This window comes from Panthera tigris, chromosome B3, assembly GCF_018350195.1.
Source record: "Panthera tigris isolate Pti1 chromosome B3, P.tigris_Pti1_mat1.1, whole genome shotgun sequence".
NCBI lineage: Eukaryota > Metazoa > Chordata > Mammalia > Carnivora > Felidae > Panthera > Panthera tigris.
In genome coordinates, this window is record NC_056665.1 from 67772549 (window position 1) to 67800397 (window position 27849).

Below are 27849 nucleotides of genomic sequence, written 5' to 3' on the forward strand. Positions count from 1 at the left end.
GAGAGCAGAGGGGTTCAGTATCTAGAAGATATAGAAAGAGAGATAGCTATAGGGAGCTGGAAATGAGCCTAGAGATCCAGAATGAGGTTTCAGCCAGAACAACATGGACTTGGAAGTCACCACAGATAGGTTTATGAAGCCCACAGGAGGGGATGACATCACTCAGCAGACCACACCGCACAGAAAGAGAACACTGAAGACGAAACTCTGGGAAGCTCAGCAGTTACAGGATGAGAGACATGAGAAAAGGTGAGAAGAGCCAGAAGGAAAGAGTTCTTAGGTTGGCCAGAAAAATGAGATCATGACTGAAAATCATCCAGTGAATTTGGCAATCAGATTATTGTCACTGGAGCAAGAGCGCTTTCAGGGATTTAAAGGTCCTAGAACTCAGATTGCAGTGACCTGAGGGAGGTGAGGAGTTGAAAACCATAAACATGGGATACTCTTCCAAGGTTTTTGTCAAAAGAGGAGGAGAGAGTGGGAGGGTAGCTGGTGAACTGAGAGACAGTTTTTATTTTTTACTTTTTTTTTTCTGAGATAAATATGTTTTTAGGCTGTAAGGAAAAACTGGAAATAGAAGGGGGGGGGGGAGAGAATTGATTAAACAAGATCCTGAAGTGGAAAACTTGTTGGGCTTAAACGTTTAAGTGTAGAGACATTAGCACTGGGGACGAGGAGGTAGGAACAGATATTCTGGGCACTTACCTCTGCTGTGTAAGGAGAGTCTCTCCTTCTCACTTTATAGCAAGTGTCTTAGTTCCCAGCCAAGAGCAAAAATCGATTAACGTCTTTCTCCATTATTAGAATAACAGAAACACAAATCCCACTATCTAAATTTCTAACCCAGTCTTAGTCATTTGAACGCCACTGAGATATTTTGTAAAAAAAATCACCAAAACAACAGACAGACTCTCCTATGTATTATTGCTCCTTATGATTTCCCAGCAAACAGGAACCCTGAGTTTGTCAGTGGCAGGGTTGCTAAGTGACCACATCACTATCTAACATTAGCCATCAAAATGGCCTGACATGCAAAATAACCTTACTTTAAGTGCAAATATGGCTCCCTACTTCATTTTGCTTTCCTCTTTCCCCCCCTAAGTTTGGTGGTCTTTAAGGGAATATTTGCTATAAATACAAGGGATAATTGTGTACTTAACAATGAAATTCATTTTAAGGCATTTAGCCCACAGTGCAAAAATAGCACCTATATCCATTCCAGAGGAGTAGCCAGGGAAATGCTTGAGTTGTTAGAGTGATGTCATTTAGAAACACCCCCATCCATTGTACATTTGCATCGTGTTTGTTGCTAGAGAAAAATAGAAAAGATTTGCCTTAAAGAATTATTGATAAAACTTAAGTATCAACATTTTTTTTATGAGCTACAAGGGACTATTTTCATGAGCATAGAACACAAGAGGGTGATAAAGAGATACAATATTTATTATTTATGTTTATATTTATTATTAAAACTATTGATGATAATGTGCTTTGTGTAACACTCTGAGATTTATTATATTTAATGCTTACCAACAGCCATTTTTTTGGAGAATAGTATTTCTAGGATGGATTTTGATGACTGGGGAGTGGAAAGGAAGTTAATATTGGTAAGGTACCCACTGGAGTCTGGAAGACTTGCAATCATTTACCTCCCAATTGTGATAATCTCATTTACCTCCCAAATTGTGAAACAGTTGCTATCCTTCGCCATTCAATACATCTACATTTATTAATTTTGGGAAAGAGAGAAACCTTCTGGAGTCGCTCCCAGGTGTTATGTGTTAGATCCAGAATAATGTCCTTTTTTTTCTCCACGTGTTCCAGTAGGGCATGATCCCTTAAACTCTGGAAGACTAAAGGATCACTACCACTTGTACTCTGTCATTACTCATCACTCCTTATAACTCAGGTTACTTTCTAATACTTTTAATCAGGTACTTTCTAGTATAGAACCACGTTCTTGCTAAGCACCTTCTCCTACCTAGATTGCCTTTTTACTCCCCTTTTAACGCTCATATTCTTTCCTTATCTTTGAAGCCCAGCTAACATTCCACTTTCTTGTCCTTCCCCAGTAGTCCCCAAATTCCTTGATTGCCTGGTGTGTTGATCTCTAAAACCCTCACTAAGACCAGGAACCAATCAAGCCTATCTTAGCAACTGACAACTATCTTAGCGACGTTCCAGAATCATGGTGGGTTCACGGATAATATATCGAGTCTTTCTATCAACACGTGATGTGCTAGGACTGGAAAACATCAATATGAACAGAAGACCTTCAAACCTTCCAAAGCGGGTAAGTAACAATGTATACAGTATATTCATTAAACCAAAGAGGATGGCATTACTCCTAGATCTTATATAAAAAGCCAATGAAGATGAAATTGATGAGTGGACATTTCGTAAAGTGAAATGTAAAGCTGACATTTTCCTTTTCTGGCCTACCAGATTGGAACTCTCGAGTATGAGCACAAAACTCTGGTTAGCACTGTTACATTAGTTGAACAGGAGACCATTGGACTGACGTACCTCTAATGCCCTGGCAGCCTGTGTAAGCAAACCCAAATCGAAGTCTGTCAATGCCTCCATTTCAAAATCAAAACTGAGGACAACCAATCTCAAACATCCAACTAGGCTTTCAGCTGTAGCAAATCAATCATTTCCTTGGTTTGCTTTCGCCTTTTTGTTATTATTATTTTTTTAAAATTTTTTAATGTTTATTTATTTTTTTAGAGACAGATCACAAGCAGAGGAGGGGCAGAGAGAGAGGGAGACACAGCATCCAAAGCAGGCTCCAGGCTCTGAGCTGTCAGCACAGAGCCTGACGTGGGGCTTGAACCCACAAACCATGAGATCATGACCTGAGCCGAAGTGGGACGCTTAACTGACTGAGACACCCAGGTGCCCCAGCCTTTTCATTATTTTTTTAAATTTTTTTTTTTAACGTTTATTTTTGAGACAGAGAGAGACAAAGCATGAACGGGGGAGGGTCAGAGAGAGGGAGACACAGAATCTGAAACAGGCTCCAGGCTCTGAGCTGTCAGCACAGAGCCCGACGCGGGGATCGAACTCACGGACTGCGAGATCATGACCTGAGCCGAAGTCAGCCGCTTAACCGACTGAGCCACCCAGGCGCCCCAGCCTTTTCATTATTAAAAGTCTCTCCCTGAGTTAGTTCCTGTCAGTGGAACATACCCAACCACTTCCAGTTTGGCACTGGCAGATTCCAACAGATTTTTGTTCAAATGTTAACCTGTCTCGGTTTATCTTTTAACATTTCTCTATGAAACCTATCGATCGAATAAAAGGGAACAAGAAACCTGGTGAGTCGTACCTGGGTTAGATATTGGGATTCTCATTTATTGGTAATTGGCTTTCTGGTTCCTATAAGAGATATCTCGTTGCAAAATATACCCTCATTTTTCTCCTCAACTTGATTGTTCCCTCTCAAGGCAATGGCCTCTTCCATATCTTTTTGTCTCCGGTGGCCGCGTAGGAATCAGCAGGCATTTCAGGTGTAGACAGTGAATGTGCCATCTATTTCCTCTCGGTAAGGGTTCATAATTCTAATCCCCAAAGTCACCTTCTTTCAAGATCTACAGAAAGAGGTTTGGGAACACTAAGTAGCATTCATCTAGAGGTGAATAACTGGCTTCTCAAAGGTTGTGTGTGTACGTGTGTGTGCACGCACGCTTCTAGTATATTTTGAACAGGCATCAGATTGTGTTCCCATATCCCCTCTTCATCTAAGCAAAGACTGCATGTATCTGAGATATAGTACATGCAAGTCGTATCTCCATCCACCATGGTATAGAGGTGTCTTAAAAAATGCATCTCACTGGAATTTCATTCTAAATGAATACTCAAAAGTAGGCATGCAAAATTAAGAGAAAATTTGAGTGTAGCAAAACTGACTTCACTATAGTTTCAACACACTTGGAAAATAAAACTTTATACTTGGCAAACTTGGCCAGAAAAATGCACGAAAGTAGTCCATTCTTTTCATCTCTTACACCTTCCCGTCAAAAGTCAATGCCTTTGTGACCCAGGGATCTGTTTACCTCCATTACAGCCTGAGACGTTCATAAAATTTAATGTTGTTCTCGTGGATCCACTGGCTAATAAAAAAGCATGGATTTGCAGGCATTGCTACCCTGTTTATGCACAAAAATTATCCTTAACTGAAAGGTGTTTTGTGTTCCTTTACTACCCTCTGCTGGTAATTTCTAATATAGCACTTACTTTTTAAAAAGCTTGACAGAGACACTGTTTTTAATATAAGAGAAAATAATGTTTAAAATCACCAAAAAATGTATTCCATCTTTTCCTAGAAGGCATTTCTTTCAGTTTGAAATATTAGACCTTATTTTCTAGAACAAATCTGGTCTATATAATTTGGTCTATATAATGTGCTCCCAGTGTCCAGATATTTTTTTCCTCACTTGTATTTGATGACTGGTCACGAGAATGGAGCCACGTAGAACAGAAAGAGTGAATTCAGCCACAAAAAATGAATTCACTTACAAATTGAACTAGCACCACACATTATTTAGGTTGATTCATTTACATTACAAAGCATTCTCACACACATCTCTTGTCCTTCAACAATACCGTGAAATAGGTAGGTACATTCTAAAATACAGAACTTTTCCTAAAAAGCAAAAAGGATCACTGAGGTCAGCCTCAGGTAAAATTCTGAAATAGATTCATGTATTTGACACCTCCAACTATTCCCTAGTTGCCATTTCCTCTATAAACCCCTCTGTCTCTTCCCCAGGCGATCCATGGTCTAACGCTATCAAGATCGCCCTTCAGAAAATAAAAGTATCTGAAAGATTTATTCACCGGAAGTGTCTCATCTCTCTGGATAATTTGCATCTTAAAAGAAAACCAGAACTAAAGCCAAAGTAACCGGCTGCTTACAGGAAATTACGGAGATTATCGAGAGAGACATACTTAGAGAGACAGGTTTTCAGTTGCCGCTCCAATCAAAAGGTGGTGACTTTAGAATCAGGGCTGCTCCCAGGTTTGCAGGTGTTCCCCATGGGGACGTTATTGCAATCAGTTTTGTGGGTGTGTGTTAGACTGGGCATGGATTTTGGAGGCAGGCAGATTCAGATTGGATCTCAGCTCTGCCAATTAACAGCTTAGGATCTCGTGCAATTTTCTTAACCTTTCTCGACCTCAGTTTTCTCATCTGGAGATAGGGATAATACCTAGTTCCGTAGGGCTGCTGTGAGGATTAATGTCTGGCACGTGGTGTATAATAAATGCTAGTTCCTTCTGCCTCCTCCCTTGATGGTGCCTCTCAGATGGCAGAATAATCCAAGGTTTTCAAGAGGTTACACAGCAACACCTGATAACTTTAGTAATAAGGTTGTGCAGGTGAATAAGCTCTTTCCTAGGTAATTCTTCATAGAAACATTTCCTGGCAGTATTTCCAAATCAGGCCTGATTAGCTGCTTCATGCAGAATTCCTTCATGCAGAATTCAGGACTCTCTTCTGGATGTGAAATATCCACGTAGCTTCATGTTTCTCTCCGTCCACTCTCCTCCTGAGCTGTGAAGCCACTATCTTTAGTTAACAACCACTTCTGCTTGGTGCGGTGCAGAGGAACAGAATCTGTGTAGGGCTGTTCCTGCTGCATGGTCAATGGAAGGACAAGTTATGCACTAGAGCCGGTCAACAACACTGACCCAGGGGGTCAGGTACCCAATATCCTTGAGAAACCATCAGCACTCCCTTCACCATCAGCCCGGTCTCAAATGTGTGAGGATGTCTCAGCAGCTGGTTCTATTATCACCCATGTCTTGTCTCTCCTTTTTCTTCAGGGAAGGTGCCAAGGAAATAACTCCTTCCCAAAATATTGAGTTCCATAGAGACAGAATTCTCTGAACACAGAAGGTAGTTCAATGAATTTAAGGCTGCTGGCAGGGGTTAAGTGAATCCACCCTGTTTTAATTTTGGCTATAAAAATGTACTGAGGTAGTTCATTCTTCTCATCCATAAATTCTAACCAAAAGTCAAGGCATTAGGGTTTAAATGCCTCATATATTCTGTGAATTAGACTGATGTACTTTACTGCCATGACCTTTTCAATATTCTGTAAATTACATGACTGAACCAGGAGCTCTCCTCTGTTTACAGCATTACTGACCTCCCTAAGAGGTACACAAGATACATAGATAAATACGCTAAACTCATCAAGGGAAACTTGCCAACGTGGGGTGTGTGTGGAGGGGGGGGGATCCCCACACCAGTCCTGTCAATATAGCAGGGAAATGGGACCGCTTCCTTTTCTCTTATATTAAGCATTTGGAAGTGAAGTTCATCAGAGAGCCTTTGTTCTGAGAAGCAGGGAAAAAGGATCACATTCCAAAGATTCTGGAGAAGAGTTCCATACACAGTATGACACACAGGGTAAGGACTTTCTCCCACCTCTCAGCATTTCATCCAGATGTCAGAATTCCCTGAGGGCTGAGACTTATGACTTTGTGCCAGCTCTAAGTACCTGTAATAATAATAGTTAACATTTACTGAGGTCTTCATTGGACCAGGAAAAAATGCTAAGAATTTTAGAGTCATGTTATTCTCATCACAACTTTCTGAGGTGGATACCTTAATAATTTCCATTTTGCAGATGAGGAATTTGGGGGGTCAGACAAGTTAGATAACTACCCAGAATTAAATGCTAGACCTGAAATTCAAACCCTGGTCATCTGACTTCATTCCCCTGTGGGGTCATAAACATTCACCCCTCTGCTTTCCTGCATAAAGGTGGATAGTCCCAGCTGCTGGCCCTCCAGATCCACCATGGTATTTGCATTGTGGACCACTATCAGCTAATGGCTTAGGGTTACAACTGTTGTTCTATTCCTATGGGGTACAGGATTTCTTTCACATATGACTGTATATGAGGAATACCCTCTCAGCCAGGCCAAAATTTCTCAGAACTGTGCTAGTTGTTGATTCGTCCTACCCAACCCTTCCTCCCTCTCCCTGCAGGTGTGAGACCTGCATCATGATGTAAAGCTGTCCCCTTATTCCTGCTTCCTCTTTTACCTTTCACAAACATTGCCCCCAGCAAATCTCTTGCACATCTAATCATGCCTTTGTGCCTGCTTCTTGGAAGGCCCAAACAACACACTATGCCTGCCTTATTCTGACATAAACCTCTCCTTGTCTGCTTACTCCAAGGGTCAAGCAAGCATTGCCAGTGACATTTTAGATTGATGGAATGTCTGTCTTTGAAAGACCTTTGGTGATTTCAGAAGATACTTCCCTCATACTCATTCTATCTTCTTTCTTTTAACAATAATTAAAAACATACATGATCTACAGTCATGTCCAAATTTCTTCGATATGAGGGACCGTAAAAATATTTGACTAAAGCTTGGAGACACAGTGTGGATGCAGGGACAGGAAAATGAGAAGATCAGCCTTGAAGGGTATTCTCAACAGGTTTAGCTGAACATGGGGCAGAGTGCACCAAGGTTAATTCTGCAAACCAAGTGCTTTGAAATGACAGAAAACAACAACAACAACAATTCAGTACCACGGTATTAAAGACCCCTAGAGATCTCATGGCAAGGACACTGGTTTAAATCCCCACACTCATTATCAAATGGGGATCTGCTTTTTAACATTCCACAGAGCTAGGGATCTGGAGTCTATGCACATAGATATGTAGAGCTTCAGGTTCGTCTGCCTTCTTCTCATTCCAAGTCTAAAGTCTTTTAATTTTCACCTCAAGGCCTTTTCTTGCTTTCATTTGTTAGTTTGTTCACCCTACTCTGTAAGAGTGGTGGCTGAAAGCTTTTCTTGCTAAGAGGAATTCCTCATCCATCCATCCATCCATCCATCCATCCATCCATCCATTTAAAAAGCATTCACTGAGAACTTGATTCAAAGTTGTGGGCTACACTTTGTGGGAAGTAAACATGAACCTAGTCCCTGACTTCTTGAGAGACTTAGAACTAGAGGAGGAAAGGTAAGGCATGCAAATAAGTTGTCAGGAGCAGCTCTAGAGTTGCTCTAGAGGGCTCTAGAGTTGCTCCTCATAACCATCAGTAAACGTTTTGTGAGAAGTCAACTTTGTGCCTTCACGGGTCATCTCCCTTCATATTGATTATAACTCCATTTAATTTTCAAAATGGAAATAACCTTAATGATTATCAAGTAACACATGTATATTAGTTTCCCAGGGCTACTGTAATGAAGTATCACAAAACAAGTGGCTTAAAACAACAGAAATTTATTCTCTCACATTTCTAGACACTAGAGGTCTGAAATTAAGGTATTGATTTCACCTGGCCTCTTCCTAGCTTCCGGTGGGTGGGCATCAATCCTTGGTGGTTCTTAGACACAACACTTCAACCTCTTTCTCCACCATCACATGGTGTTCTCGCCTCACATGGCTGTGTCTCCTCTTCTTAGGAAGATACTAGTTATATTAGATTAAGGACCCACATTATTCTAGTATGGTTTCATCTTAACTAAGTACATCTGCCAATAGGGTCACACTTTGAGAAGCTGAGGGTTAGGACTTCAACATATATTTTGAGGGGAAAGAATTCAACCTATAACAATATACTCATTATAAAACAATTCAGATGATGATAGCAGAAAAGCACAGAGAAGAATGCAAAAGTCACTGCAATGTTGCCACTGAGAAATAACCACTGTTAATATCTTTCCTTTTTTTTGTTGCATGTATGCATATAAAGAACAGCAATCATATTATACAGACAACTTTGTCTTGCTATTTCTCAAATTATATCCTGAATATCTTCCAAATCAATAAGTATATTGACAATTGGTAATTGGTACACAATAATTTATCTAATCAAGTATGTACTATGATTGAAAGCACTATAAGCTTCCCATTATTTAGCTTTGTAAAAGACCAAAAAATTCCTAAGTCTTTAGATACTTACACTTTTTATGTAGTCATTTAGTCATTTTGGTATATCCATCATTACCTTTTCCATTTCATTTTACCTACCTTAAAAAAAAAAAAAAGTTCTTGGGGCGCCTGGGTGGCTTGGTCGGTTAAGCATCCAACTTCGGCTCAGGTCATGATCTCACGGTCCGTGGGTTCGAGCCCTGCATCGGGCTCTGTGCTGACAGCTCAGAGCCTGGAGCCTGTTTCAGATTCTGTGTCTCCCTCTCTCTCTGCTCCTCCCCTGTTCATGCTCTGTCTCTCTCTGTCTCAAAAATAAATAAACGGTAAAAAAAAAAAAAAAGTTCTTGCTCCAGAACACAAATTATTTCCTGAAGAGAAATTTGTATTGGTTTCTTTCACTCACAAGTCTCAGAAGGTTATTACTCTATGTTTGACATTTTTTTTAAGGTTATATATTTTGAGAGAGAGACCGAGAGAGAGAGAGAGAGAGAGAGAGAGAGAGAGAACCAAGCAGGCTCTACACTGTTAGCACAGAGTGCAGAGCTGACACAGCGCTCAAACTCAGGAACCATGAGATCATGACCTGAGCTGAAATCAAGAGTCAGACGCTTAACCAACTGAGCCACCCAGGCGTCCCTGTTTGACATTTCTTGTCCGTCATCTCAGAGTTCGGCTATGAGAGCATTGTATTATTTTCTACCTAGGTCAAGTTCAAATTTAAGACAGATGTTTCCTCAAGTGGTTCTGTTTTATTAATAGGTGGAATTGTGTCTGTGCAATGTGCCAGGCCTCAGAGGCAGTGATTTCAAGGATAATCATTTGGGCTTTTCAGAGAAAAGCTCTGGATCTGATTTGAAAAGCTACACAAGTCACCTTTTTTCCAAGCGAGGATATAGTAAGCAGGTTCAGGGAGGTACTTCAGCAGACACTTGATTTCACAGAAGAGAGAGCTAAGTGACGTAATGGATAAAGAAAATCATGTGTGCCGTGTGGTGGCACTAACCAAAAGCAAAGTCTAATGTTTTAATAAAGATGATGTCCCCTTTACCCAATGTACAGATTTTCCTCAACTTACAATGAGGTTAAATTATGGTAAACCCTTAAGTTGAAAATATTAAGTCAAAAACACATTTAATACACCTTATTGAACATCACAGTTTAGCCTACCCTACTGTAAGCAGGCTTAGAGCATTTACATTAGCTTACGGTTGGCCAAAATAATCTAACACAAAGCCTTTTTTATAAAAAATTATAATAAATTATCCTATGTAACTTATTGTATATTGTACTGAAAGTGAAAAACAGAATGGGTGTGGGCCGCCAGGGTCGCTCAGTCGGTTGAGCATCTGACTTAGCTCAGGTCATGCTCTCACAGTTTCTGAGTTCAAGCCCAACATCCGGCTTGCTGCTGTCAGTGCAGAGTTCACTTCAGATCTTCGGTCCCCCACTCCCTCTTCTCCTCCCCTGCTCACCCTCTCTCTCAAAAATAAACATTAAAAAAAAAAAACAAAACAGCACAGTTGTAGGAGTAAGGATGATAGTAAGTGTATGGGTTGTTTACTCTCGTCATCATGTGGCTGACTGGGAGCTACAGCTCGCTGCCACTGCCCAGCATCATGAGAGTATCGCACGGCATATTGCTAGCCCCAGGAAAGATCAAAATTCAAAATTCAAAGAATGATTTCTACCAAATGCATATGCATTCCATACCATCATAAAATCCAAAAATCTGAAGTTAAACAATCAAATTGGGGACCATCTGTACTCCATGGGGCTTTCAGTAGTAGAGTTTTGCTACTTTTAGAGGTAGGTGTGGGAGTCTGCTGAAGCGAGAGAAAATGAAAATGTCTAAGGTTGGATGGCCATATGGAAAAAGAGAAAATTCCATTCTTTATTCTACACTGGATAAATTGCAAATGGATCAGAGACATATTTTTTTTTTTTAGAAAAAAGAAAAACCACCCAGTACTAGAAAAATCAAATGAGTGAAATCCTTTATAACCTGGGAGTGGGGATAACATTTCTGATGACTCAGAATCCAAGCATTAAGGGATGACTCAGAATCTAGAGCATTAAGGGAAGAGACTGATTATAATTTAAACAAAAAAAAAAAAAACACAAAGCAAAAAGCCCAATAAAAGTCGTTAAAAAGAGTTCAACCTGTTTTATATTGGGCTAATATGTACAAAGTTTCCAAATTTTTTTTTAAAGGTTATCTGATAGGAAATAGGCCTTGCTCTCCCTCTATTGGTTACCATTTTTATTAGAGTTTGGTTTACCTTTCCATTGTTTATTTTTGAAAATATAAGCAAGTGTCTATTTGTGTATGTATTTCTGACCTCCCTCCACGTTACACAAAAAGGAGCATACTGTACACATTCTTTTGGGCCTTGCTTGTTTCCCTTCATTTCATAGCTGTAGATCTCCAACATTCCTTAAAACTCATACTTCACTGTATGTACACATTTGAAAAGATGCTCCACCTTACTCATAAAAAGATAAATGCAAAACTGTAATGAGACACCATTTGCCACCTATCAAATTAGCCAAAATCGACTCCATTAGAGAGGCCGTGGGGAAACAGGAACTCTCATACTTCACAAATGTGAATACAAAATTGTGTAACGCCTATGATGGTGAATTTGACAATATTAAACAAAATAACATGTTCTTTTACGCTCTAACCTAGCAATCCCATTTGTAGGACTCTGTGCTAACGGTCCATTAGCAAAAGCATATTGTGTATGCACAGGGAACTTTTTGTAATAGCAAAAGGCTGGAAATAGTGCATATATCTATCCATAGGGGCCTGGTTGAATAAACCATGGTACATCCATATATAACCAAAGAGAATTATGTCCAGTTGATTTAAAAGAGTATTTTTGAAGAAAAAAGAAACAAGCTTCATTCAGCAGTCTTATTTAGCAGTATTATTATTGTTTTACATATATGTATGTGTGTATATATGTGTACATGGACAAGGCAAATAAGTAATTATGTTAGTATCATTAAGAGCCAGTAACTTCCATCTTAAACGAGACAAAAGAAACAAAATCAAAGAGCTCAGTTTGGGAAAAAAGGATTATGACATAGAAAAGGTGCTTAATGTTCAACAGCAGTGTCAGGTTTTTAAGAAAAGGAAAGCTGAGACATCCAAAATCCAAAACAATGTCAAGTTTGAGGGAGGGAGGAGGTTAAAGACAACATAAGTCATTTCTGAAGCAAGAAGAAAAGAGTAGGAATAGGTTCGGTTTAGTCTCTGATGCACCGGATCCTGTTACAATCGATGGTTCCTCTTCAGTGCCTTTGTCTCTTGATCGCTGTTCCACTCCACCATCCCACCTTTTTGCCAATTTCTGATTCTTCACATCAGTTAACCATCGGTATGTTGCTCCTCCCCGCATCAAGGATCTTTTATTATACCCTATCATAGAATAGTATTCCCTTCCTTACTACACTTCTCTCAGTGGATAATTATGTCCTCATTAATATCATCACTTAATATTCTCCTCCCCAACGCCCCCAAAACTGTTTTTGCTCTTTATCCTACACCATATTGCATAGTAGGCGCTAAATAAACAGTTGGTACAATGCTTCACTTCCATTTTATTCCCATTTCTTCAGAGAATCTTCTTCAGGCTGGGCAAGGTGGAACGCCTAAGGACTGAACTCCTAAGGGGGCAAAATGATTCTAGCAAAATGTTCTCTACTTAATTCATTCATTCGGGAAATGCGCACTGCTAGGCGACAGGGATACAACAACGGATAAAATAGATACAGCTCTGTCTCTGTTCTTCCCAAGTTTACGTGCGGGTGAGGAGAGGTGATCTAGTAAACGTACGCAACATTGCCCGTATTTAACTTGAGTCCATGTGTCCTCCCCTAAATGAATTACATCCCAGAAAAAAGAGAACATCCTGATGGGACCGCTGACGTTTGAGAATGGATCAGCAGCCCAGGGACAAGAGTTGGGGGTGTGCAGTACTGTCTGTCAACAGGATAGCGTGTGGGACTGGAGCGGGCCTCCTAATTGCATATTCCAACGAATGCCGCTTCTGCAGCTGTCGCCTCCCGAAGACTTCGCTCGCCCCGCGCACTCAACTCTCCCATGACAGGTCTTCTTTATGTATTTAACTACCTATGCGCTAAGATTTGAGCCATCAGTTCCTCAAATACGGGCCAGTTTCCAGAGCCGAAGTAACCTCTAAAGGCCCTGCTTCAGGGGTACCCAGATCAGCGTTTGTACACCCTAACTCAGGCTGCCTCTCTTTGGGTCCGGTAGAATCAGTTTCTCCGTTACAGGGCCTTTCAGCCTCAGCCAAGTTCTGAAAAAAAAAAAAAAAGAAAAAAAAAAATGAGAATGGGGTGTCTATTACATTTCCCCGAATGTATTGTCTCAGTCGCAGGCCAGATATATTAAAATGAGCTTGAAACAGTACTTTCCTCCAAAAATACGGCTATGGAGGAGCAAGTGGAACTCACCTTTTTTTCTCTCTCTCTTTTCACATTTCTTAGTTGTGCCCACCACGCCCTTCCGCGTCTCACTAGACAGGCAGCTCCTGGCCACTCTCTGAGGTCCTGATTTTGAAATGAGAAACGGGCCAATCAGAGCGCGGAGCGCTGTTTGGCGCTGCCATTTGAGCCTGGGCTGGAAGTGAAGGTGGAAAGATTGCGGCTCCGGAGCTGCAGAGGCGGTGAGGGCGGAGGCATGAGGAGAGTTGCGTGGCTTCAGTGAGCAGACCGGGATGTGCCTGCCGGGGGCTGTAGGCAGGCTGATGGGGGAGGGAAAGAGCAGCCTGTGAAACGGGGTGACGGCGGCGACCAGCCCGGGCGGGGACCGGGACTGGAAGAGGCGCCTGAGCAGCCGGCTGGTCCGGCGGCTGGGCTGGGGTTGGGGACGGGGACTTGAGAGACGAACGTCCAGCTGAGCCTGCCAGCGCAGGAAGGCCGAGGAGAAGGGTCGTGTTTTGCCGTTGGGAAAGAGACGAGGGCGAAGGAAGGATTGGAGGAAGCTGGATCTTAGGAAGTGGCCGGAAGTGCTGAGAAGCTGGTAACAGGAGTCCGTACAAGGAACCGAAAGGATCAGGAAGAAAGAAGGGAGGTCTGTGTAAGTAGCCGAAAAGATCGAGTGACAAGAAAGAGGGCCGGTGTAAGTGAAGGAAAAGTGAGGTGTGGCTATATCAGAGGGAAGTAGGAGAAGACGGTCAGTGCAAGTGGGTTGAGGACCGAGGGAAAAGCCGTGGAAGTGGCTGGGGTCCGGGGCCGGAACAGTGCCAGACTTGGCCGGAAGGCAGCGGAGCGGAGCGCAAACCTGAGAGTGTTTGGAAATTGGAAGACCTGGTGGCGAACGAGGGTCAGAACTGAGATCCTGCCTCGGAGAGTGAGCGACGTGTCCGGGATGTGGGATCGGAGGCTGGTGAGGTTGGCCTTGTTGCAGCAGCTTCGGGCCGTCTATGGCATTAAGGTCAAGAGTGGCCGTGGGCAGTGCGATCGTAGGAGACATGAAACAGCGGCCACGGATACAGCGGTAGGTTCTGGAGAAAGAGGTTTGGGTTAAAAAAAAAAAAAAAACAAAACCCACCCTATCCATCACTTATTACAGGTCATGCTAAGATGTTCATTCTGTATGGATCCAAAGGATCCAAAAGAGAACGTGGCTAAGCGTGACTGATTGAATCCAGATGGTCAACTGCTGAAATTTAAAGAATGACATTGTTGATTCTTTACAGGGATTTTTAATCATTGAGAAAGTTGCAAGGTTTTTCAACCTCGCAACATTGACACTTGGAACTAGATAATTCATTCTTTGGGGTGGGAGGTGGGGGCTGTCCTGTGCATTATGGGATGTGTAGCAGCGTCTCTGGCTTTTGCCCACCAGATACCAGTAGCATATCCCAGTTTTGACAATTAAAAATGTCTCCAGATGTTGCCAATTTATTGTATTTTCCCAAGTAGATCTTAGGAAGGGAGACAAACATTATCCACCCCACCCCGCGCCACCGTTTTAGAATTAAGATTTGGAAAGGGTCAAGGGGGATCAGTAAGTTTTCTAAATAAGTCAGTAGAGGAGGTGTGACAGAACATTAGAAATAGACTTCAGATAATCTCTCTGTATTTACTAATTTGAAAAAAAAATAAGCTTGCTGCTTGTTTTTTTTTTTTGTTTGAGATACAAAGCTATTTTAAGTATTTAGAGATGAAAGCTAATAAGATTTGCACAGCTCTTAGTTTATAATTTCTGGAAAAAAAAATAAGTACTTGGATAAGAAAGCTAGTAATAAAAATAATTTGTATACCTCTTAATAGCTTATAGATTCTGGAGACAGTAATTTTTGTTGTTTGCAACATATTTGTTTATATGTAAAAACTGGAGTGGTTTTTCTGGTTGTAAAACTGGTTTTCCAAGATCTCAAATGTAGTTGGTTTTGCAAGTGTATGAAAGACTTTGTGTCAGAGTTTTTTCACCCCTTAAGAAAATCAGTACCTACTTTTAGAGTCAGGTAGACCTGAGTTTGTTTGAATCCTGCTCTACCCCTACTAGATATGTGATCTTAGGCTGTTTGTTGAATTTTCCTAAGCTTCAGTTTCCTACTCTATAAAATGGGAATAATGATATCTCTCCTTGGGTTATTTAGGGGATTTAAAAATGGTAAGATCTGTAGATTGAACTAGCACGGTGCCTGTCACATGCCACATATTCAGCTAATCATGGTTGTTACGGCAGTCATTGGTCTAGATCCTAATGGGTAGTCAGGCTAGAAATTGTAATAAAAATATTCTAATAAATATTAAGGTCAAGAGTGGCCATGGGCAGTGCGACCGTAGGAAGCATGAAGCAGCAGCCACAGATATAGCGGTAAGTTCTGGGGAAAGAAATACAGAAGATCGTTGTGTTATAGGAATGGAAACAGGATGAGTAATATTTGACAACTAGATTTCTTGTAGTTTTCTAAGTACATTCTATTGACTTACTTATAAAACTTACTGATCCCCCTTGACCCTTTCCGAATCTTAATTCTAAAACGGTGGTGCGGGGTGGGGAATGGGGTGGGTACTAAGTATATTGTAAATGATACTCCAATACACAAAGTTTAAAAAGCATCTTGTTAGTTTTATTTTATGAGCTTATAGCAATTACTGTGAGTCCATTGTTGAGAATAATAGACTTGAGGAAAAAACCCTGAATTCTGTGTATGTTAAGATATCTCTAGACTTATAATCAGCTTCAGCATCTGATTTTTGCATTTTGTTTGGTTGTCCAGTATCAAGACAATTCTGATTTACCCAAATAAGGGGTTTCCCACACTAACATTTTTTTTAATAGCTCACCTTGAAATGGGAATTCTAACAGCAACACATATTCTGTGAATGCTTACTCAATGTCAGACACGACCATAAATGTTTTACATCTTTTAATTCATTGAATTCTCTCTGTAACTCTGTGACTGAGGACCTGTGTGAAGGTGCCGAAGCATACAAAATTAATTTGATCAAGATCATTCAGCTAATAATCAGAAGAGCCAACGTTTGAAACCTGGCAGTCCTGCCACTAGGAGCCTGCTCCCTTAAGCACTATCGTGTACTGCCTTCTGTATTCACCAGTTGAATGGAGCCAAATGCTTGAAAAGGATTGGCAAGATTTTGTTACTCTGTTGAAAAGCTGACAGAGCTGAATGATATTTGTCAACGTAAGGTTAAATAAGGTGCTCTTATCACATAAGTGCGTCAAGAGCATTCATGGAGAGCAGATGCATCTAAGCTAAATGAATAAACATGAGACTCATAAACATGAGACTGGGTATACCCACTCATCCAATTCTGTATAGGCAGATATATACACGCGTGTATTTATTTTTAAATCCAGGGCAAAACTACAACCTTCTTAATCAGTAACACGTTTTTAAGAAGTTTGAATGTATGCACAAAGATAGTGGCAGATTCTTTATTCACAAGTATGTAACATACAGATTTAGTCTTGGATCTTCAGTGTATTAAGTTTGAATATGAGTAATACATTTGAATGTGACTTTTCACAAATATTTTTCAAAGTAGTTAGATGTGAATTAAATGTTTGCAGAAGAATCCTTTTCTTGGTTACTTTAGAACATAGTTTGAATAGCACTTTTCCACCAAGTGTGGAAAAGAAGATCAGGTCTAAAAATAACCATTTCTGATGTAATTTTAGGAAGTACTCAATGAGTGACAAGAATTACCATTATCAATTTAACCTTTTGTTCATCTTAGTATTTATAAGGTGACAGAAGGAAAGTATAAGGTCAGTGTTTATAAGGTTACTGAAAGAACCTGTAGTATTTTTAGAAAATGTTAGTGTTTCAGCCAAATTTTGTTTTAAGCATTAACTGGATTGATTTTCCATTATGGGATTGGAAACTGATGGAATGCATTACATTGCTTCAGTGCAATGACTTTCTCTATTTTTTTTTTTAATTTTAATTCCAATACAGTTAACATGCAGTGTTACATTAGTTTCAGGTATACAGTGTAGTGATTGAACAATTCTATACATTATTCAGTGCTTATCATGATAAGTGTGCTCTTAACCCCCTTCACCTGTCTCACCCATCCCCTCACCCACAATGACTTTATCTTGACTATTTTTGTACTCCTAGCACCAGCGATGTTTAGTGTATAGTAGTTTTTTACCAAATGTCCTCATAGTAATTGTTTTCATTGTCTTGATTGATGATTTCAATTTTTAAAAATTTTCTGAGGTTTTTAATTTGCTTAATATTTAAGAAAACTTATATTATGCCTAATATTTGTGTTAGAATAACTGAATTTGCCGTTTTAGGGTAAAATATTTGGAGTACCTTTTAATGTATTGCCCCATTCTGTTGTACCAGAATATGGACATATTCCAAGGTAAGCTAAGTTTGAGATGAGGAAAAAATATTTCAAACTGGTGTTTGAGCGTTTAAAAAGAAATAGTTGATTGACTCTTTCACATTTGTTTTGAACTAGCAAATGATTGAATTTCTCAACATTAACGAATGTAATGTGGAAATGTTTTTAAACTTTTACATATTTTAACTTTTTAATTTCTGTTCATTCCTAGGATTGAATTTAAGGTTCAGTAATAAATTAAATGTTAAAAAGCAAGTTATTTTTGTTCTACTAAGAGTGTTTAGTTCTATACCAATTCTTTTGCTGCAATTCTGACTATATTCAGTAATACACTGAATTTCAAATTCAGTTACAATTTATATATTTTTTCTGTCTTAGAAATGTTGGATGAGAGTATTTTTTTCTCCTATACAAGTTTTTAAATTTTGTTAGGTTTTCAAAATTGTGATTCCATTATAGTTAACATACAATATTATATTAGTTTCAGGTGAACAATATAGTGATTCAACAATTCTATACATTACTCAGTGCTCATAATGATAGTGTACTCTTTAATCCCTGTTTCACCCATCCCCCTACCTACCTCCCCTCTAATAACCATCAGCTTGTTCTCTAGTTAAGAGCCTGTTTCTTGGTTTGTCTGTCTCCCTCTCTCTCTTTTTCTTTTGTGGATAAAAGAATATTTAAGATAACATTCAATAGTATCTGTGAATACAAATTATGTAACACTTGAGCTTTTCTCTGTCACTTACTATTTATTTAAAAGTAACCTTTTAGACTAACAGCATCAGAAATTACTTGGGAAGTTTACATTTTAAATAGTTGAAAGACACATGTAAGGAAACTATCTTAGGTCTTACTAATTCATTTCCCCTCTATCCAAAGTAGGGTTTATTCTGGCTACTCTTGTTCAGTAACCTAGGTTTTTAACTGATGCATTGTACAAAAGCATTTATTGAATACTTTGCTGCCTTGGAACAGTTTTCCTTCATTCAGCATATAAGTGTAGATTAACAATCTACACTTCACAATCTTTGTAAGGTGAGCACTTACTATTTTGCTTTTTAAATGACCTATGAAAGGTGTGCTTATGCTTTTCTACCTTTAGAATTGCAAAATATATCCCCAGTAATGATGACTAAATCTTTTTTGTAATTTCTATGCCCACTTTAAACAAACAAACTTTAAATTCTGTCAGGCGCCCCCTGGGACACTCAGCCATTGTGCACCAGTACAATGCTATCAGTTGCTTGCTGCTAACATCTATTCTTACTTGTTGGTATCACCTGTTAACTATTAAAGCCAACATCGATGGTTCAAATTGTTCAGTATAAAGAAATTGAGCACACACTTCTAAGTATGAGAAGGATTGTAAGGACTAGGATATATTTGACTTTTTTTCTGAGAGGTAATGTTAGAGTGAGAAAAACATGTTGCCTTTTTTTGGGCCAGTGTAGTAGATGGTAAATATTTAAAGCTATGTATTCTCTGCAAGGTTACACATGAAGAGAGGATAAAGAAAAGAAGAAGGCCTTAGGGCCCTGGGTTATAGTAGCATGAAGAGGTATGGCAGAAAAAGAGGAGCCAGGAAAGGAGTTTGAGAAGGAGCACTTAGGGGGACAGCAGGAAAACCCGAAGTTATCATGAAAAAGAATATTTTCCAGAAAAGCAGGGAGTGGTCAAGTGTGTGAGATGCTGGCAGGACAAACAAGATGAAGACAATTGACCATGGGTTGGTGACCTTGTTGAGAGCTGTTTTGTTGGAGTAATGGTGGTGAGAGTTCATTGGAGAGGGTTGAGAGAGACTGGGATATGAAGTGGGGGCAGTGAAAAAGACACACCCTGTGCTGTGAGCAGAAGCAGAGAAATGGAGTAGGATTGAGAAGGATGTAGAATTAAGCAGCTTATTGAAGTTGTCCTGGATAAAAAGACGGACCATAAACCACTTAGGAAGCAAAAAAGACAACTAGAGGTAACCTTTTTATCCCAAAGATTGAAGGGATTTCTGACACCAAAGCTTCTAAAGACAGTACTTAGTCTGCTCATGTATTTTGGTAGGAGAATAGGATTTAGTTAGATGTGTTCTGAAAAGAGTTGAAAAGAGTTCTTTCTTTCAGTTTTCTTGTTGATGCTTGCACATCTTTAGAAGAGCATATTCATACAGAAGGGCTTTTTAGGAAATCAGGATCTGTTGTTCGTCTGAGAGCCCTAAAGGTAAGCATATTATTGAACTATTATTTTTCATTTGTGCCACTTTTTGATTTGGTTTTTAGAATTTAAATATTTAGAACTATTGCATGAATTACTAATAGAAATTGGATTTGCAAATAGCCTTTTTCATGGCAGAAGAACCTTTTTTTCTAAAAGGAATTGTGCAGCATTTATATAATGCTTTAAGTGTTACTGAGATATAATTGACAAATATTTAACGTATACAACTTAATGCTATATGTATATACTGTGAAATGATTGCCACGATCTATTTATATAATGCTTTAAAAGTTCAAAATATTTCAAATTCATGGTCCTTTATTGCTATAAACTATACGAAAGGAAATGTTTTTTTAATTTTAGCCTTCTAAAATGGCATGTTGTATAGTAAAACAAGTGTTAAGAGAAATTTATTTTTTTTAATATACATATTTAATGTTTATTTTTTAGGGGAGGGGGGGAGACAGAGGATCCAAAGCAGGCTCTGTGTGACAGCAGAGAGCCCAATGTGGGGCTCGAACCCACGAACCATGAAGTCATGACTTTAGGTGAAGTCGGACGTTTAACCGACTGAGCCACCCAGGTGCCCCAAGAGAAATTTATTAAAGAAAACTCTCTAGAGTATAAGAAAGGATATTTTTATTTGCAGTAAACTCTTAAGCCCTCAAATACTCAAGATTATTTTATTTATTTCAGAGTAAACTGGATCATGGTGAAAGTTGCCTGGCTTCTGCACCACCTTGTGATGTTGCAGGACTTCTTAAGCAGTTTTTCAGGGAATTGCCGGAGCCCATTCTTCCAGTTGATTTGCATGAAGCACTTTTCAAAGCTCAACAGTTAGGAACAGAGGAGAAGAATAAAGCTACATTACTGCTCTCCTGTCTCATGACTGACCACACAACCGATGTATTAAGATACTTCTTTAACTTTCTCAAGAGTGTTTCCCTTAGGTAAGTAATAAGTCTTAGGAAATGACAGTTTGTTAATCAGCTTGATTTACCCTTATAGACAATAAGTTAAAATTACATTTGGAATGGAAATTTTTCTTAAAAAATTATTCCTTACTATAAGAAGTATATCCTGTATAATATAAGAACCAATATACCGAACGATTTAGTATTTTCTCGCTGACTTAACATCATCATTATGAATGGCTTATTGGTGTCAATAGGATTCTTTGTCCACTGAATAGCTTCAGATGACTGTGTTTTAAAAAATTTTTTTTTCTTTTCTTCTCAAATTTGTCCCCCCTCTCAGCTGTCAGTGAGCCTCCTTGTTCTGGACATGCTTGTAGCCTTCTAATACAGTTTTTCTGTGTGTGGGTTTGAAAACCAAATATACATGTTCAATTTGCATGGAAACCCAAAGTGTGGACTCCATGGTTAGCATGGTTTTTATGATATATATTTAAGCACACACACAGGAGCTATTTTTGGTTATGTCTTATTTCAAGCCAGTCATATAGATGGGTAGACAAAGGGTAACTATTTTGACTTGTGTTTGACTGATAAAGTAAGAAGTCTTCAAAGTGTGCCCAATATATTAACTCCCTGTTTTTCTCTGGGTCAATCTAAGAAAAACCTTGTTTCATTTAAGGTCTAGTGAGAATAAGATGGATAGCAGCAATCTTGCAGTAATATTTGCACCAAACCTTCTTCAGACAAGTGAAGGACATGAGAAGATGTCTGCTAACACAGAAAAAAAGCTCCGAATACAGGCTGCAGTGGTACAGACCCTTATTGACCATGCATCAGATATTGGTAAGATGTAGTTGCTTTATTAAATAACAGGAGTTGTTTGAGGGAGATCCCATATTCCTCCAAGTGAACTGTGAAGACAGCTGTTAGAAAGTTGATGTATACTATCTGAACATTTTGAGTGAAAGTGGAGGAAAAAATGTTAACTCTGAACGTTTTTGTTTAGGGCATGTTCCAGATTTTATCCAGGAAAAGATACCGGCCATGTTGGGTATTGATGGTTTCTGTGCTACTCCATCATTAGAAGGTTTTGAAGAAGGTGAATGTGAAACTCCGGGTGACTATAAGAGAAAGCCAAGACAAAGTGTAGGAGGTAAGGGGTAGTGGCAGTCCTGTTTTGTGGAGGTACAGCAATATGCTTTTATCTAAAATGTGTTTAAATATAATAGAGATTAAGCTGTGGTGTATATCTTTTGGGGGCTTACAGCATAGTTGGAAAGACATGACACATGCATGTGAAAAGCAAAAATGACAATACAATTTAGTATTGAATGCTAAACCTTTACACAAACGTGAGAGGTATTCAAAGGAAAAAGTTCCCTGGAGTCAAGGACTCCAAAGAAGAAGTCAAACTGAACCTTCTTGAAAAACGGGTAGAGGCTAGGGGAATTGGGTAGAGGGTCAGAATATTTGTATCCTATTGTAGATAAGAAGGATGCTATGAAGAAAGATTTGTGTAGGGAAGTAATCTATCTGTGTTGGTAAACAGACTCACATGACTTGAGTGAGGGGTTCATTGTAAGCTGACATAAACTTAGATGCTGGAAAACCACAAATATTAATATGAATTATTGGTGACAGGTAAATGTTGAATTATAATTGATAATATATGTGCTTTGCATTTCAGATTTTGTTAGTGGAGCATTAAATAAACTTAAATCTAACAGAACACCCTCTATTACGCCTCAACAGGAAAGAACTGGTAGGTATTATATATTTTTTGTTTAAGTGAAAATTTCTGTATATTATGTAAAAAGTAATCATAACATAACTTATTTTGGTTTAATCAAATCCAAGTACTATTTCCAGTGGAAATACTGTACTCTAATACTAAGTTGTGACATTACTAATTACATTGGATATAATGAACCCAAAATTGTAGTTAAGAATTTCTTTTAGTCTCTAGTTATATCTTTAGTCTTCTAAATCATGCTTTTCTGTTGAATGTAAGTTGGATGCTACTGAATATGTGAAAATAGCTCCAATCTCATTTTTGTTTAGAACCAGAAGTTTATTATTTTATCTTCCAATTTTTTTTATCTTGGTTTGCTTGTGGCTGAAATTATTCGGCCCAATAACACAATAATAGACCATATGATCACTTGTTTTGTTTTTCAGATTGAAGAAAAGATTGAAGAAATTTAGTGGTTAATACTCATTTATGATGAAAAGCAGAACTAATAAGTAGATCAATTTGTTTGAACTCCTTGATTACGATTTTATTCCATATGTTAATATTCTTTAATGTGGATTATATACATCTTTCAGTCTGTTTGGTTTAAGTTACTATTGTTTGTTAATCTTGCCTCTTTGTGACTTTCCTCTTTTCATTTTAAGTAATTGGATGGTGTTAATTTAGTTATAACATATATTTGATAATGTAAACATATTCCCTCATTCCTTGGTTAGCTCTAAGTAATGGCTTTATAAGAAGAAATTATTAGAAGCTTTTGTATTTTATCAACTCTGTGGGAGAAACAACAAATGATTTTTTTTTGTTTTTGTTTTTTCAGCTCAGCTACCCATATCACCCATGAATCTTACACCAAATGCTAAGCGTAAACTACCAATAGAGTCTTCTCATGGTTTCTCAAGTAAGAAAAGGAAATCCATCAAGCACAATTTTAACTTTGAGTTGTTGCCAACTAATCTCTTCAACAATTCTACACCAGCATCAGGTAGCAAATAGAATTTGTATAATTGGGTTGTAAACGTTAACATGAATGCCTATTCTGGGTAAAGTGCTATTTCATATTAATGCCACCCCGTTTAGGAGCTTTGGCTTTATTCTGTTTATCAAATCTCTGAATTTTTATAAAGTCCCTAACTTCTAAAATAGACACTGGTTCAGTATTATTATGTGTATGTGTATATGTTTTATGACCATGCTGTTTGAAAGTTAGGATAAATAACTCAGAGTGAGAGTTTGGGCTTCTGTGTATAGCACTGGCGCTCAGATACTAGGTGACGGGACATCCTGAATACCACTTTAGTTACTTCTTGATCTATTGCTAGGGCTGTGTTGCTATCTTCTGTTGAGATTGCCAGTTTGATTTTCTCTAAAGGCAGAGTAGTGGGGTATTGGAGGAACCATTATGGTTGCTGTTGAAGGGCGGGGGGGTGGGATTTTTTAGTTTTATACTCAAGTAGCTTTTATAAAAGCTTTAAAAACTTTGTTTATGCTGTTCCTTGTGGCATGGTTTCCAGATGGTTTACTGACCTGCCATTTTCTTCCAAATGACCTCTGAGTTTCTAATGTGGCCAACCAGAGCCTCCAGAGAACAACTGAGTTTTGCTAATTTGAGTATCAGATCTTTGTTAGTGTGATCTTAGATTGAGTTGGCTCCTTCAAGTTGGCTCGTAGTCAGTCTTACAAGTTAACCTTATGATCAGCCCAAAAAGAAATGAAATTCTAACTAAGCCCAGAGTCTTCCATCTCAGATTTGTCTCACATTTCGTCAAAATATGAGTGATCTCTGATTCTTTCAGGTTTTCAATTTCAGTTAATGTTGAGAATTTTACTTTGACTTTGTTAGTTAAATGATGAGATCTTCTTCCCAGAAACTTTTTGTTTACGTTATCCAAAAAGTTCAGATTTTCCTTGTTTTATTAGAAAGTTGAACAGAATAGCGACTTGTTTTTTATGGTCTTTCACAGGTTCTCTATGGGTTTAAATGTAGTGATAAGAACTCTAAGGCTCTGTCTGTATTTCTTTGAGTATTCAGAAGTTAGAGACTTACGTTCTTTTAAACTAACTTACTGTTTTCTTAATTAAGGTTTTTTCCACTTTGGAGTAACTGTTCCCAAATGACCAATGTGAGCTGTAATTCTGCCTGCCTCTGCTTATAAGCATTATAACATCTGCCCCAAGAAATGAACCTTTTGATTCCTTCTCTCCAAGCTCCCCAAACATAGTTTAAACCTGCTTGTGTTACTGGAAATTCAGTACGAGCCTGCTTAATCAGTGATTTTTTTCATGGATGCGAGACACAAAAAGAACTTCCATGCTCTTCTGCCATCTTGGCTCCTCCCTTCAGTGACTTTTTTTTTAATAAAAAAAATTAGTAAGTTCAATAACCTGTTATTTTAACACCATTTTTCTTTGACCACACTTTCTCAGCCACAATTCAATAAATTCTGTCTGTAAAATTGAAAATAGATTGGTTTCTAATTTTGGATAATAGCTATGATGCTTTTTTTAATGTATAAAGGCAGCTATAGTAATCTATAATCCATGAATTACCTATTTATAATTTTTTTCCTATATGTGTGATGACTTTGCATTATTCCCTATATTCTGGCCGTGCTTCCTTGTGACCACTGATATATTTTCAAGATTAGACTACAGCTCTAGAATAAACTACCTATGTCACACTGGCTACATTACATTGGCCTCTAAAATTTTTGTCAGCCAAATGTACCCAGAAGTCTCTGTAATGGTTGTATTATTTTCTTTCTGTTTTTGCAACTAAAAAAAAACCATGCTGTCTATGTTTGGGGACCTGTGTGAATTTTTTATCAATACAGGTGATGAGTTGAGAGGGTTCATGTTTATTGAGTATATCCTGGACTTGATTCAAATATAAGTCAAATGTATATAGAGCCTTGGTTCATAACTTTTTCCCTTAATTTTTTATTATAGTTTCATGGTATAGTGTTAAATAACTTAATCAGAATGAGCTGTTGTAACCACTTATTGTTAGCATGGAACTTGGCTGTAGCCAAGTGGTTAGGCATGTTTTATAACTGGTTTTTGTTTGCCAGAAATATTGAACAGAGGCAGGTAGACAGCAGTTGGCTAGCCAGGTACATACTAGATACTCAGACTCTAAATTGTTTTCAGTAGCTCATTTTTGGTAATAGCAATAATTAACATTGTGTAACATAGGTACTGTGCTAGACATTTCATATATAAATATATAACAGTAGTTTTTATATTTACTGTAGAAGTCCATTTTCAGAGCTATTTAGTAAGTGGTGGGACAAACTCAAGTCTGCCTGTCTGGAAAGCTTGCTCTTTCTCCAGTCTGCAATAGTGCTCACACCTCCCTTGTGTTCTTAAACGAGTTTAAAGTAAAACTCTGATATAAAAGTCATGTTTCATCTGACCCTTAATTGCCAACAAAAAATTTAAAGTAAGAAATTGATACTATTTTTTTTTTTTTTTTGAGTTGAGTTTATTTGGCTTCTGAAGTTTCTTACCAGAAATTATGTGATTTTGTTGTTGCTTAGGGTTGGATATTAAGACTTTAAACCTAATTGCTACTAATATTTTACACTTGGAAAAGAAAGTATGTGTGGTGTATTATATGTGGTTATTTTTATAGTTCACATTGATACAAGCCCCGAAGGGTCAGCTCAGAGTTCATTCTCTCCTGTAGCCATCAGTGGAAACGATTCGATCAGTACAAGTGTGCTAAGGCGAAGTAAGAGGATTGCAAGTAAAAAAATTTGCAGGTAATACATCCAGGACATTTTGTTTTCATGGATAAACATTTGGTGTATATAGTAAATAAAATGCTTTGTTTGTCTTTCTGCTGAGAAACATGTTTGAATCATAATTTTTAAAAATTCTCTCTGCCTTTATTGTCTTATTAATTAGTGCCCTTTGTATATACTCCAGAGAAAGAGTCTTAATTTGAGTCCACTTGCTTGCTTAAAATCCTATTGTATGTTGATGTGTGTAATTTTTTAATTTCCTGCTAATTTAAAGGTAGTCTGTTCTAATGATTCTGGTTTATAAGTGACTAAATAACTCTTGAGATAAACAGGAGAGGCCTCTTTATACACAAATATAATGTGTTCCTATACTGTATTTCTTTTTTTTTTTTTTTTTTTAAACATTTGTTTTTTTTTGATCGAGCACCAGTGGGGGTGGGGGGAGAGGGGTCAGAGGGTCCGAACCAGGCTCTGGGCTGACAGCAGCGAGCCCAATGTGGGACTTGAACTCAGAGACCGTGAGATCGTGACCTGACCCAAAGTCAGACACTCAACTGAGTGAGCAATCGAGATGCCCCCATACATGGTATCTCAAAGCTTAACTGATTTTAGAAAATTATTACGCTGTTTAATTGCTAGCAATATAATTTGCTCTGGACTTGAAAATTTCATTTTGCGAGAATGCCTCCAGTTTTTATGCTCACATTTTTAAATGCCATTCTTTTTTAGGGTGGAATCGGGAAAAGCAGGCTGCTTCTCTCCTAAGATCAGTCGTAAAGAAAAGGTCCGAAGATCTCTTCGTTTGAAATTTAGTCTGGGGAAAAGTAGCAAAGACCTAGTAAGTGTCTTTCACCATTTCATTGATGTTCATATTAGCATAAAGTGTAGATGTGGTGGTGAAAGACCCTCTACCCTGTCTCTCCAGCCACAGTTGCCTTCTCTACTCCCCTTTATACCAGACTCTTGCATGTGAATCAATACTGATTGTTTCCTCCTTTTCTGTTCTGCTTAAACTGATTCATTCCAGTGAGGCTTTTATCCCCAATATTCCATGCAACTGTTCTGAAGGTCATCCATGAATTCAGTGGTGCTCAAACCAGTGATCAGTCCTTGTTAGTCTTCACCTGGCTGGTTACTTGCTCCTCTTTCGCATACTTCCCTTCCTTGCTTCAGGGACACTTTTACTCATGATTTTCTTCCTTCTTCATGGGTTACGTTTCTAATTCCTTTACATTAGAGTGTCCAAAGCTTTGTCCTTGGACTTCTCTTTTCTCTTTCTACTCAAAGTGTTCATTAGCATTAAATGTCCTATATTTGCTTAAGACTTCCAAATGTATATCTCCAGACCAAAATGCTTTCCTGAACAACTTGACTGTTTAGCACCTGCCTACTTGACTTCTCTGCTTGGATGTCCATCCAGTAGACAACTCACCTGTAACCTGTCCCAGATAGAG

At 38.5% G+C, this 27849-nt stretch overlaps 1 protein-coding gene and 1 long non-coding RNA gene across 5 annotated transcripts in view; one reads left to right on the forward strand and one right to left on the reverse strand.

Annotated features, from left to right (window-relative positions):
• The first annotated feature begins 2194 nt into the window (after positions 1-2194).
• The window catches only part of ARHGAP11A (Rho GTPase activating protein 11A), a 29811-nt gene continuing 4156 nt past the window's right edge, over positions 2195-27849 (forward strand). The window contains exons 1-10 of one of the 4 annotated variants that reach the window (XM_042989240.1): positions 2195-2293; positions 17716-17786; positions 19886-19982; positions 20676-20929; positions 21576-21739; positions 21903-22049; positions 22584-22658; positions 23470-23634; positions 26284-26413; positions 27125-27233. In XM_042989240.1, the coding sequence (XP_042845174.1) occupies positions 2261-2293; positions 17716-17786; positions 19886-19982; positions 20676-20929; positions 21576-21739; positions 21903-22049; positions 22584-22658; positions 23470-23634; positions 26284-26413; positions 27125-27233 (1245 nt within the window). In that variant the 5' untranslated portion in view covers positions 2195-2260. Of the gene's footprint in view, positions 2294-13763; positions 14431-17715; positions 17787-19885; positions 19983-20675; positions 20930-21575; positions 21740-21902; positions 22050-22583; positions 22659-23469; positions 23635-26283; positions 26414-27124; positions 27234-27849 lie in introns of those variants that run through there. The other 3 variants (XM_042989241.1, XM_007097617.3, XM_042989242.1) reach the window with 3 other exon arrangements.
• LOC122239510 lies at positions 12111-13787 on the reverse strand. The gene is made up of 2 exons (XR_006218698.1): positions 13386-13787; positions 12111-13228 (listed from the first exon to the last, which is right to left on the reverse strand). It is a non-coding gene; the product is annotated as an uncharacterized LOC122239510 (long non-coding RNA).